Source organism: the organism of the source record quoted next, unplaced genomic scaffold, assembly GCF_019419815.1.
Source record: "Pyrus x bretschneideri cultivar Hongxiangsu unplaced genomic scaffold, Pyrus_bretschneideri_v1 Contig14, whole genome shotgun sequence".
NCBI lineage: Eukaryota > Viridiplantae > Streptophyta > Magnoliopsida > Rosales > Rosaceae > Pyrus > Pyrus x bretschneideri.
The window spans coordinates 5,517,479-5,530,657 of record NW_025999435.1 but is presented as its reverse complement, the minus strand read 5'-3'; the positions used below and the strand labels follow the sequence as shown (position 1 = coordinate 5,530,657).

The 13,179-nt window shown below is 37.8% G+C and overlaps 1 protein-coding gene across 2 annotated transcripts; it reads right to left on the bottom strand.

The window, feature by feature from the left end:
• Positions 1 to 5,691: 5,691 nt before the first annotated feature.
• On the bottom strand, positions 5,692 to 8,349 carry LOC103936087 (O-fucosyltransferase 30). 2 transcript variants are annotated; one of them, XM_048579920.1, is made up of 3 exons: positions 7,656 to 8,349; positions 7,465 to 7,538; positions 5,692 to 7,189 (listed from the first exon to the last, which is right to left on the bottom strand). In XM_048579920.1, the coding sequence occupies exons 1-3, from the start codon at positions 8,081 to 8,083 to the stop codon at positions 6,246 to 6,248; spliced, it is 1,446 nt and encodes a 481-aa protein (XP_048435877.1). In that variant the 5' UTR covers positions 8,084 to 8,349; the 3' UTR covers positions 5,692 to 6,245. The 2 variants fall into 2 exon arrangements, with proteins under 2 accessions (XP_048435877.1, XP_009344192.2); XM_009345917.3 differs by lacking the exon at positions 7,465 to 7,538 and having other exon boundaries at positions 5,692 to 7,299; positions 7,656 to 8,344.
• Between the last annotated feature and the right edge of the window lie 4,830 nt (positions 8,350 to 13,179).

Sequence of the window (13,179 nt, the reverse complement as noted above, 5' to 3'; positions counted from 1 at the left end):
ATTGCCCTTTGTGTGGCTTAGCCGCACTCCCCTTCCTCTTAGTGTAAAAATATTGATGTATTAAAAAAAAAAAAAAACCGTTTATGCATTAAATTATATATCATTTATGCCTTGAATTAATTGAAAAAAAAAAAGGAAAAAAAAAAAAATGAAAACGCAATCTGGGTTCTTCGAACCCATGACCCGACAAGACAACAAAACCGGAGCCATGGGCTCCTAGCCTGAAACCCAGAAAACCCGACGCCTCCCATGGCGTATTCTCCCTTGCAGGATGGCCTGCAGTCCACCCTTGCCCTCGAATCATCACCACGACGACCTGCAGATCATCCCTCGATAAGTTTTCTTTTACTGAGATTCGTTTGAATCTCATCGATTTTTCTTCGAATATCCGAGTTAATTTTCCTAAGGTTTCTAAAAACGTTGAGAGTTTCTACTCTCCGTTTCATTTTAGGGGTCGTCGTCGAACCCAAGGTTCTTTGCCGTGATTTTTGCACCATAACACGGCCGTCTGAAGCGGTGACATCTGTCTCATTCTCCAGCGAATTCACCCAGCTTGTGCTAGGGTGTCTGGTCTGAATCCCAACCCACTTGGGCTTGGCCTGTTCTTGGTAAGCATCAGCCCTTCGGGCTTTGGAGCTCTTATTGGCCCAAACACCAACCCTCATTTGCCACGATGTTCCCGTGTCCCACGCTGCAACAGAACCCAGCCCGCGTGGCTGCTGTGTTTTCCCTACATCATACCACACTTGATCCCAGCCTCTGTGTTGGTGCATCAGTGTACACGATGCACACGATTGACGCCCTATTTGGGCCTCTGCCATCTAGGCCTGCGCTTGCAGCCCAATTATGTGCATAAGGGCTTTGCCCTAACTTGGCCCGTTTCCTATTCCACCCAATTTTAGGGCCTAGGCCGCATAGCTCCAAATTTGCTCAGCCCACCAGTGGGCTTTGCCCCATGTTTTTTGGGCCTCGAGTTTAATTGTTTAATTTTTTAGACAATTTTGGGTTTTATATTTTTTCACCCACACTTTAAATTTGGCCCTAAGTCCAAATAATTAATTCAATTATAATCATACACCTGAAGCTCTATTTGCATATTTTTCTTGTTGCATTTTTCTGTATATATATTTGTGTTTGTTTGTAGGAACATATGAACCTGCTTAATTATTTCAAAACCTGAAGTTTCTAAAAATATGTCTTGTTTGAAAACCTAAAGTTTTCCTTCAAAACATCACCCATGAAAACCTAAAGTTTTTTCATGCAAATTTAAACCAATACATATCTATTAGAACCTGAATGTTCTACTCCTATGTGAATGGATTGATTTTTTCTCCATTATACTAACCACATATTGTCCATCTACTTTGTGATAGGAACATGTCAAATTTGAACAAACTCGACTTTACCGCTTTGGAGGTCTTTGGAAGGAACTACCTCAAGTGGGTCCAAGATGTGAAGCTCCACCTCACTACAAAGAATTTGCATCCCGCCATTGAAGATGAGACGGATAACTCGGTTGGCGAAGCTGAGAAAGCCACTACTATGATCTTCATCTGAAAACATATTCATGACGCCCTGGAAACCGAGTACCTTGCTGAAGAGGATCTACGTGCATTATGGATCGCTTTGGCTGATCGTTTTGATCACCAAAATGACACCTTCTTGCCTGAAGCAAGACATGACTGGCATCATTTGCACTTCCAAGACTTTAAGTCTGTAAATGAATATAATTCTGAAGTTTGTTGAGTCCGATCATTTCTCAAGTTCTGTAACGAGACCTTGACCAAAGATGATCTTCTAAAGAAGACCTATTCGACCTTCTCTGCTACTAATATTGTCCTGCATCAACAATATAGGGCTCAGAAGTTCACTAAGTTTTCAGATTTGATCTCTATTTTACTTCTTGCTGAAAAGCAGAATCAACTGTTGATGAAGAATCATCAAGCTTGACCTACTGGGGTGACTCATGTGCCTGAAGCAAACAAACGCCCAAAACGCCAAAATAGGCATGGTAGGGGTGGCCAGAAGCCACCCTGTCAAGGTCAACAAAGCCAAGGCCTACCTAAGGGAGGAAACAAAGCCCATAAGCGATGATTGTCCGCTACTCGCGCATAAGAGTTCCTGATATGCCTTGAGGGTAATCTTGTATTTTTTACCCAAAAATCCACATATCGCCTCCATAGTTTTCTTGATTATTTTTGGCTCAACAATCATCATGTGTAATCGAGACCGTTGAATAAATGGTGTTCTAGACCGTTCGATTAGGATAATTTGTGGTTATTATTGAGAGATAATATTGTGATTCACCTTCCGTTGCTAGACTAGAATTTGTATTAGCAAGGTGGGATTAACATGATAACATGGTGAATTGGTTATAATGGTCCTCTCCATGTTTGGGATAGATAGCAAATCGGCCAAGAATTCCATTTGCAATGTCAGGCCACCTAAAAAGGAGCATAAGGTCATGCATGCTGCCGTTGGGGATTTGGTGATTATCCTTTGAATGGAGGATAAAATCGGTTGGTCAGCAAGCAAGGATTAATAAAGACAGCTTCCAATTGCGGATCTTTTTGGAATATTCACTTAAACCACCTGTGTGATATGTCAGAAGGCCATTTTTGCTTTTATCATCAGAAGTTGATTTAAAGATCCACGGTTGGAACAACATCGGGTCCAAGTGAATATCCAACCCTATAAATACAAGACTTTTTGTTGAATAAAAAAAAGCCGTCCAAATCTCGCTCTGCGCAAATCTCCTGTATTCTAAGAAATCATTAAATATTCTAACTTCCTTAACACATCTTCAATTTAAATCAACAGTACTGTGTTGAATTCGAATGAATCAGGCAATCAAATATTTTTACAAGTGATCGTAGAGCATTTTTACTTTAGAGCAACAACACTGGTTTGAATTCGGCTCGTTATCTATTCAAGGCCGAGGAGCATCTTTGGTCTTCTCATTAAAGAGATCATTTCATTAGTCTTTTCAACTGAGTGAGTTGTCACCAAAAGTGTCTAACACATACCAAGGCGAGAAGTTTCTCGGCCGTGATCATTTGTACGCATAAATTAGCAGCGCGTCCAACACGACCATCACATTCATTCTATTCGCCAACCGAGCTCAGTCGTAAGTTGGCACGCCTACATTCACCAGAAGACGTAATTAGCTCTTTGTTACTCATCATGCACGCCATATAGATTTAGTAATTTTTAGAGTCAACACAACTTTAATGAGGTTTGGTATGTCATGAAGAAATGTCATAAGTGCTTTCTCAATGGTTGAGAAAAAGCAAATTATTTCACCCACTCTCCATGGCAAAAGCATATTCATGTAATAGGTGCCACATTCTCAACATTGCACTCACCAATTTCTCTAAAAAGAATGTACTTATCCAACATGAAAACAACGATTTTATATTCGTTTCCAACTTTTTTAATTTAGGGAATCAAACGGCATCCAAAATGTATTTGTCCATATTTTGAAAGTTTGACCAAAACTTGTTGATTGTGTTTAGTCAAGGTCAAGGATTTTTGGCAAGCTTTAGTAATTAGCAGATATAGTATTTGGGATTTGAATTTCATCCGGATTCAAATTGTAAGGATCTTAGAGATTCTTATATCTTAATCATTTATCGTGCATCTTACAGTCATAAATTATTTGATATTTAAAATTAAACACAAATAATATCTAATAAAAACTGACCGTAAAATGTACGATGAACGATTAGGATATGAGAATCTCTAGAATTCTCATAAAGTGGATCCAGAAAGAATCCTCTTCATAGTATTAGTAGTTGAGTGTATCGAAAAGTTTTGGTCCATGCCTTGGGATGTTATTTTTCTTGTAGTCGTAGCTGATATTAAATATTACCAGTGGCAGAGGAAACGATTTGACCTGCCTGCTGTTTTTTTTTTTTTTTTTTTTGGTTAAATAGAAATAACATTACTAGGACAAAAGCCAAAGATTACAGGGAAAGCCCACGACAGGCTAACAAAGCATAAACAAGGCAAGCAACAACTGAAACAAGGTATTTGGGAGGATACAGAGAAGGGGTTAATGCAACAACTCCAGCAGCAACACCCCACCAATACCAAAGTAAAACACAAGCTCAATGTGGACAGGGCAGGCCATCTTTGTTGAGGACATCCACTAACAAAGATGGATGTCTGTTGACCCAAGTAAAAACGCTCATCTCCATATTTTTAAAGGACACCATCCAATTTGCCGCCCTATTAGCCGATCTAGAAACCCATGACCAGCAATAGACTTGGAATTCTTCCTCCATTTTGATAACTTCATGGAAAATAGGGAAAGTCTCCCATCTGCCATTAAAAATGAAACCTGTCAAACAAAGGATAGTTTCCTTTGAATCAGACTCGACAGTAATCTTGCAAATCCAACTTGCCTTTTTTTTTTTTTTAGGAAAACTAACGAAAAGTTTAAAAAAAAACTTTAGTTTTAATGAAAAATGACAAATAAAGGTGTAGTGAATAGTACTAGAAAAGACAAAATTATGGTTTTTCGTTAAAAGTGAATAGTACCGAAAATGTTTCGTTAAAACTCCCTTCTTTTTTTTTGGGTCAAAATTTGACCTACCAGGTTAGACCAAATTATTACGGCTCATTATTTCTTTCCACAAAACAAGAATATAAAAGAAAAACAGAGGTCATTAACATTATGTATGCAAAATACATAAAACAAAAAAAAACAAAATCATATAAGATTTTTTTTGAGAAAAATTGTATACTGGAGTCTGTTAGGCTCCGTCCCTGTTGTACTATACTTTAATATAAAAAGTTATACCCAAATGCTCATAGAGGCGAGAATTTTGACTTTCGTTGACCGTCGTATCGTGACACATTTGACCCAGTCTCTTAGTGTATTTTTGCAGTATTTGTTGCTATTGACGCATGGGCGCAAGGAATCGAATTTGGAGCTACGATGTAGATTTTATAAAACTTTGAAGCTGAAGGACAATTTAGTAAATTCACCACCCTAGATATTTGGTTTTGGATATTTTATTATTAATATAAAACTGGTGAAAAGTGCAACTTCGAAGGATTAATTTTTCAGTGCGACTTTCACAAAAATGCATGGCATTATTAATCTGCTCATGCTATAGTAAGTGCATATATTTAGTGAAACTACGTGCAAATAAATTTTACTTAAGTGTGCGTATTATAGCACATGAATTAGTAAACTATGTGCAAATAAACCGCCTATTGTGTTTAAGTATACTACAACTTGTTAATTCTTGTGTTTCCTCAGAGAAAAAATATAAACCAAAGGTCACAGCTTCTCAATAAAATTAATAAGAACAAGGAAATTTGTACAAGGCACCCAGAAAGTTTTATATTATTAACCAAATAAACCAAAGGTCACGGCTTCTCAGTCAAAATAATAAGAACAAGGAAATTTGTACAAGGCACCCAGAAAGTTTTATATTATTAACCAAAAGAATAAGAAACAATTTCGTGCGTTACATTCTGGTCAGTAGGTAAGCGTTCACACCTTTGAATCAACTGAAACTTGTCAAGGGTGGAAAAGTTCTGTCCATATTTTGTTACGAATTTGGCTCTTGCCAAAGATGGGCAACTTCAACTTGGATTGCTGCTCACGCGAAATATTATAATCCCCATGTATGACATGTATCAGGCAATGGACGTTTGTAAATAAAATTACAAACGAGAGAAGAAAGAAGTACTGCTCTTTTTGGCACTTTGGAGTTGATATACAGATAACAATAATGTTCCAAGAAATTTATACATTACAGAAGAAAAATTGAATTGTGGTAAAAGAACTTCAAATATGCATCTAAAGTCAACAAGAGTCTTTATAATTAATGGCATGACCAAAAAATTGGACTCAAAGAACCACCACGCACCAATCGACAAGCCAAAAGAAGAAAGTTATCGAGTCAAAACTGAACTGAATAGGGATGTGACGATTCCAAATTGCTTCTCAAAACCGAAGCGTGAGATGCGTACTACCTTCATCAAGACTGCAACCGTTTCTGAATTCCACCATGTTCAACAAATCCCTTGCTCTCCAGCACCCTGCCTAGACTGTCGAGACAGCCTGCTGGTGCCGTTAGGTTATGATTCAGGTACATGCTCAGAATTCAAGCTTTCATAGTGGAAGAAAAGGACCAGTTTCAGGCATGCTTCTGAACCATAGTTGCTTTCGTACAGCTCATTGAATTAGAATTTCTCATGTCGTTAGGCATTTCACAACGTAATCAGAATTAGCTAGAACATACACCAAACTTCCTCATCGACTCTATAATGTCTGCAATAGTTGACCCTGCAGTCCCAACAAATCCAAGAGAAGCACAACTACAAATTGTTTGCTCTATGTATAGAAGAACATCAGGCAATCCTGGAGGGCAAACCTTCTTAAACTGACCAGTTCCATCTTGATTCTTTGGGACAGTCCCAAGCTTCAAGCCATGACTTGCATACACAATTTGTTTAGCAGTTTGTATTATCAACTCGTCTTTTTCTTTCAGAAAGAACAGTTTAAACTGACGCAAGTCTTCAACCAATTCCCCCAAATAAGTTCCTGTCCAGTTACTTTCAGGAAGATCAGTCATCACAAAAATATGAATAGGGGGAGGGCTCCGTGTCAAAGCATCCAGTGTTTGTTTTAGCTTAAAAAAAGTAGCATTCCAGTGGTTCTTGAACTGCCCGTCTAGCAATCTGAGCTGTGCACAAAGAAAAGGAGCCTTTATAGTATCATAAGCATACTTCTTTCCTGCACTTATGATTTCTGGGGCAAATCGAAGGAATTCAATCTTGTCAATCAACGTTTGTATCCTTCGATCACTCGAAGCTTCAGGGATACTAATGTGTAACTGCGAACCTTTGTAAGGAGCAGTGAAAAGACTCCCAAATGCCAGCAGAATAGCCGATTCAGCTTCGGAACCAGGTCCAAGAGCGTTATATACATCTCGCTGCTTCCTAACATATGAAATTTTCTTTTTCCTCTTTAGTTGTTCATCCGGCTGGAAAGAATCCAATGCCCCGTCCTCATTACCATTTTGGTATGTCCAAACGGTAGTTCTGCAGTCTTCGTTAACAGCATATGAACACTTTGCGTCGCCATCCATCCCAGATAGCAGAGACCTACATTGCTGTAGTCTATCAAACACAGAGGCCCGTGCATCCAACTCATTGTAGCAAGTAAAATCTACATTCACATTGCACCATGAGGATAAGAAAACCCTGAAATCTACGACTCGAACTAACGAAGAAGAAACTAATGATGATATATCAACAATGTCAGCCATGGAAACATACCTGAAACAAGAGAGAAACATAGTCGTAATTATTTAACAAATCATAAGAAGTATCCAGCCATCGTATATCAAATGAGGTGCATTATATTTTTTGAGTCTCAAAATCTCTGCTCAACCATTAACAGAAAACTAAACCAAACCCAATAAACCCACATGGAAATCCTACCAATATCAAATCGAATCGAATACCTTTCCAGCATCATATTACAAACCAGATAATGGATCAAGCAAAATCCAAAGCTTGGAGCCATCAACATACAAATAAAAGGAAACCCAATTAAACCCACATTCCAATTCCACCAAAATTCTACAATTTTGCCCCAAATTAGACCAAAAGGAAGAGAAACAGGCACATACCTCCCACTACGAATGAGATCAACCGTATGATTCCAGACCGAAATCCTGATCTCATCAGGGCTCAAAACCCGAAACTTTGGGCAACTGCCAAGAGCAACCGCGTGGTGATCGAGAACCGGAGGGACGACCAAGGTCCGGTTCAGAATGGCGGCCATGAGAAGGGCGTTCTTGAACTCAGTAAGCTGGTTGCTGAAGCCACTGTGGGGAGCGTACCAGATGAACTTTTGTCCTCCAAAGGAGGGGCAATTTGGCGAAATGGAAAGCGAGGTCTTGAGGAAGAGAGAATCGGGAGTGAGAGAGAAGAAGTAGGAGAGGAAGAAAAGGAGGGAGAAGAGGAGGGTCAGGTAGAGGAGAGGGGAGGCGGAGGAGGAGTGTCTTCTGAGAGGCCATGGTCGCGTTGTGGGTCTGTTTCTGGTGAAGAGATTCATGGCTGCTTTTCTGCAACTAATAACTACCAAATCGGAAGTTGGTTCTTCACTTCCTGGGGAAGCCGATTTGGATCTGGCTCATCCCCGCCACTTCACAATTTGGTGAAGCACCGTGACATCAAACAGAGAGCAATTTACGCATTTGTTATTGATCTTCTTGTATTTAACAAAACAATACAAAATTGCTATAATTTGTTTTTTTTTTTTTAATGAAAAATCGATATATTGCTAACTGAGTAGGGAAGATTACATCAAATTTTGGGCTATAGATCCTGAATAATATTAGAAAAGTTTTATTTGAATTCATACAATCTTTTTTTATACTTAATTTAGGGTACTTAATAATCTCATAATTAAAATAAGATTATGCTTTAATATCATACTCAAGATTAAAAATTCAACTCTGAAATTGAAGGCATGTTTTACTATGCTACGAACCTACTTGAAAATCACGTTCCCATATTTTCATGAATTTGAAACATTTTCGACATCCAACAGCTGAATTCAATTATGATTGATTGAAACAAGAAGAAGATGGGGAAGCTTTTGGAGACTACATACATACATTTGTTTCACTAGATAGAAGGAACTGAACACCTTCAAATTTAAGGATAGTTGCTACATTGCTACTATGCACAACTATTAGAACTACAAGCAAAATATAGCCTCCACCCTTCACGAATGAAATAATAAGAAAGCGTGATAGTCACACAAGTAGCTAGACTTTAAAATTTTAAATCCTATATATGTTTGCTAGTAATAATTCTTTGAAAAGGGGGGTTGGTTGTGAAATCAAACGAAAAAAAAATTTGAATAAATCGATTCATACCTTAATTGGAGGATTTAAAACTTCAAAATCATCATCTCCAATTCTCCATCATTCAAAAAGAACTTATCTTTCTCTATGAGAACGGCTTAGAGTTTTAGCTAGAATGAACAAAAAATAAAGATTTGGTGATAATAGGTTTGTTATTGGTATGGGCTTGTTGATAAATTTTAGTTTTATTGTTAATTTCATTTTGTACTTAATGGTAATTATGCACTAGGATAAAAAGACAAGTCACATTTAAAATTTAAGTTGGGTGTAGAGATAGATTAGATGGGTTCAAATAAAACTTCCCATAATATTAGGAGCTCCTTAAACCAAACTAATTCATTGCCAATTAAAAGGGCAAACCTAGCCAATCTATGTGCAACACCATTACATGTTCTAGGTGCGTGCAGGAACTCCGTAGGGTGTAGGGTGCACACCCCAATTTAGGCTTTTAGCCAAAATAGTCTTTGAGATTTGCATAACTCCTCACTTTGATTTGCATAACTCCTCACTTTGGTCCCTGAGATTTGAAATCGATAGAATTGGTCCCTGAAATTATCTATCATCATTTTTTATCATTCCATGAAAAATATCCATAAAATAAGAATAAAATGATAAAAATATCCTCAATTTTTGTCAAATTATTTTGGTCTATTGTTTATTAAATTGAGGGTATTTTTGTTATTTTGATTTTCATTAAAGTTTCACGGAAGGACCAAATGATTGATAGTAGACGATCTCAAGGACCACTTCTATTGATTTCAAATTTCAGGGACCAAAATGATGAGTTATGCAAATCTTAGAGACCATTTTAGCTAAAAAAAACCCCTAATTTAAAAGGAAAATTAATGATAAGGGTTTCAAAATTTTGAATTTTTACAAAAAATATGTAATAACTTTATTTAATGGTTAGGATAAAGCCCAACTTAAATCAGTCTAATCAACATGGCCCAACCAAAATAACTTAACGAGTTTCTAGTTTTCAATTTAAAATTTAAAATTTAATTTTAACCGCTACTTAGTATTACAGTCTAGTGGTATTCATCTTCACTTGTAAGTGAGAGGTCTTAGATTTGATTCTTACCAAAGGCGAATTTGAACCACATTATTGCTAGCCCATTGTGAGGCTAAGCTCACCCCTTCCCTTAGTGTAGATGATATTGTTTGTTCAAAAAAAAAATTGAATTTTAACCAAAATAACTTAACAAGTTTCCAGTTTTCGATTTTAAAATTGAAGTCTAACCAATAAAGTTATTAATGTTGTAGCCTATATTTAACTAACAGGGGAAGGGGGCTGGCGGCACAGAGAAAGATGTGTTTATAGAATTATGTAGAGGAACGTATGTGTTATTCACCCCTATGTAGCGCCTTTATTTATAGTAATAAGAGAGAAAGAAATCCTTCATCCCCAAGGAATACAAGTCCATATAGGAAAGAATAACTATAATAAAATATAATCTAGGATTTACACAATTACACTTAAACTAGAAGTTTACAACACTTCCCCTTAAGTGTGTAAATACTCAAGTTGATTAAGCATCATGTAGTAATTGAGGAAGTTGACTCGTCGACACTGATTTTGGGAACACGTTATTCTCAAATAAGGTAGGAACTTGCGTAAGGAAGTAAGTCTCACAAAAAACCCTATGGATGTGGTAAAAACTCGAGTAGGGACAAAATCCATAGTTTAAGGAAAAATACGTGAGAAATGCAAAGTCAAACGAAACGTCTACATGACGTCATTAGGGATATGATCAACCCAAGGTGGGTGCCTCGTTAAAACCTAGTGGGAAAATGCTCCTAATCGTAGGGAAAAATAGTACATTAAGATCAAATAAGTATACTTCAGGATACTCCCCTTGAGTTTGACACAATTCCAAAGAGAACTAACAATGTTACAACTCAGAAAGTTTACGCATACCAATTCCTTAAACAAGCTTCTGAAACGTCACATTTGGTAGTGATTTGGTGAAAAGGTCGGCCAGATTGTCTTGTGAATGGATTTGCGTGACTTCAATCTTCTGATGCTCTTGTTGTTGATGTGAGAAGAAGAATTTCGACGTAATGTGTTTGGTGTTGTCTCCTTTGATGTAACCCTTCTTAAGCTGTTCGATGCATGTTGTGTTGTCTTCATAGATCGTCGTCGGGACATCAATGACGGGGTAAAGATTGCATGAGCTTCGAATATGGCCCATAACTACTCTCAACCAAGAGCATTTCCAAGTTGCTTCGTATAAGGCAAGAATTTTAGCATGGTTAGACAAAGTGGCAACTAAGGTCTGTTTAGTTGACCTCCAAGAAATTGTGGTGCCTCTAACGGTAAAAACATAATCCGTTTGAGAACGCTCCTTGTGCAGATCAGATAAGTATCTTGCGTCGACAGAAACAACAAGGTGAGAATCGACTTGAGATACGGGGGTTTGGCATCACTTAAGGATTTGTAGGGATAGAACAAGCCCAATAATACCCTTAAGGTAACGGAAGATGTCTTTAACACCAGTCCAGTGTCTTTGTGTTGGTGCATTACTGTATCTTGCCAAAAGATTAACAGCGACTAAGATGTCAGGTCTAAAGCATTGAGCTAAGTGCAATAAAGCACATATTGTACTTAGATAAGGAACTTTAGGCTCCAAAATCTCTTCATCATCCTCATTCGAACGGAAGGGATCTCGTTTTGCATCTAGCGATCGAACGACTATAGAAGCACTCGAAGGTTTCGGTTTATCCTTATTAAAGTAGTGCAACACCTTCTAGGTATAATTCGATTGATGTACTAAGATTCCATCCAAACAGTGCTCTATCTCGAAACCAAGACAATATCGAGTATTTCCTAGATATTTCATCTCAAATTCGACTTCAGGTGCGCGATAGTTCTCGCGAGCTCTTTAGGGATTCTGATAAGATTCATATCATCGACATATACTGCAATAATCGCAAAATCAGAATATGACTTCTTAACAAACACATAAGGGCATAGTTCAGTTGTTACATATCCCTGACTAGTCAAATACTCACTCAGACAATTATACCACATTATTTCGATTGCTTCAAAATGTAGAGTGAACGCCTCAGCCGAATTGAAAGCAGTGTTCCGGGGTTTGGAAATATTTGATCCAGTCAATGTAAGTCAGTTCGGAACTTTCATGTAAATTTCTGTATCAAGATCCTCATAGAGATATTCAGTTACTACGTCTATTAGCTGTATACTTAATTTTCGAAAACTACCAAACTGATAAGGTAGCGAAAGTAATCACATCCATAACGAGGTGAATAAATTTCATCATAGTCAATCTCGGGGTGTTGTGAGAAGTCTTGTGCAATAGACGAGCTTTGAAATCACAATTTTGTTCTTCTCATTAGGCTTTCGAACAAAAATTCACTTGTAACCAACGGGCTTCCTATATAGAGGAGTATGAACTACAGGTCCAAACACCTTATGTTTTACAAGCGAATCGAGTTTAACTTGGATTGCTTGTTTCTAGTTTGATCAATTGGTTCTATGTCGACATTCATCAATGGAATAGGGTCAATGTAATCGCTTAACATAATCTCAGTAACTACTGTATATGCTAATGTATCGTCGACGATCATCTCATTTCTACACCACACATCATCTAAGCTAGCATAATAGACCAAAATCTCACGATTCTCAAGAAGAGAATTCGTCTCTTCAAGGGCGCTTCCGTAATCTAGAATTTCCTCATGAGTTGGATAGAATGAGTGAGTGACAGTTAGATTCATGGTAGACTTAGCAGGGGCCTGTGCCATAGGTTTCCTCTTCCAGGGGTGTGAATCATTTCAACCAAGAGGTCTGCCACGCTTTTATATAGGGGCAGATGATTGGCTAGCCGCTAATGTACGTGGATCGGCCAAAGTGACGTCCCGGGCCTCCAAAAAGGAAGTCCGTTGTACATTTAGTACATCCATCTTTGCAAGCACATTTGCAACTGGAATATGTGATCTTGTTACTTACTGCTAGATCGATGAAAACATTTGGCATGCTCTGAGCTATGCTTTAAAAATCTAATATGCGTTACACTTCAGTTTCAGACTGAGCGATGCTATGATCTAAATGAGACAAAGTAGGAGTTGTTCACAATAATTCGCGTTGTTCATCAGGAAAGTTGACGTTCTTATCTCCCCATAACGACAAGAAAACTGTCTCATAGGGTGATAATCTGTGAAACGAGCGGTAAACATATCGCTATCCAAGGTTCTAGGTAATGAATGATTGAAGGAGAATCATATCTGACATAGATTCTCATCCTTTGCTGAGGCCCCT

What these genes read in the sequence shown, in the direction of transcription:
- LOC103936087 (XM_009345917.3), bottom strand. Translation starts at nt 8,083, where the DNA reads ATGAATCTCTTCACCAGAAACAGACCCACAACGCGACCATGGCCTCTC. An exon ending in GATCTCATTCGTAGTGGGAG is followed by an intron (nt 7,300 to 7,655) that starts GTATGTGCCTGT and finishes CTCTTGTTTCAG; the next exon opens with GTATGTTTCCATGGCTGACA.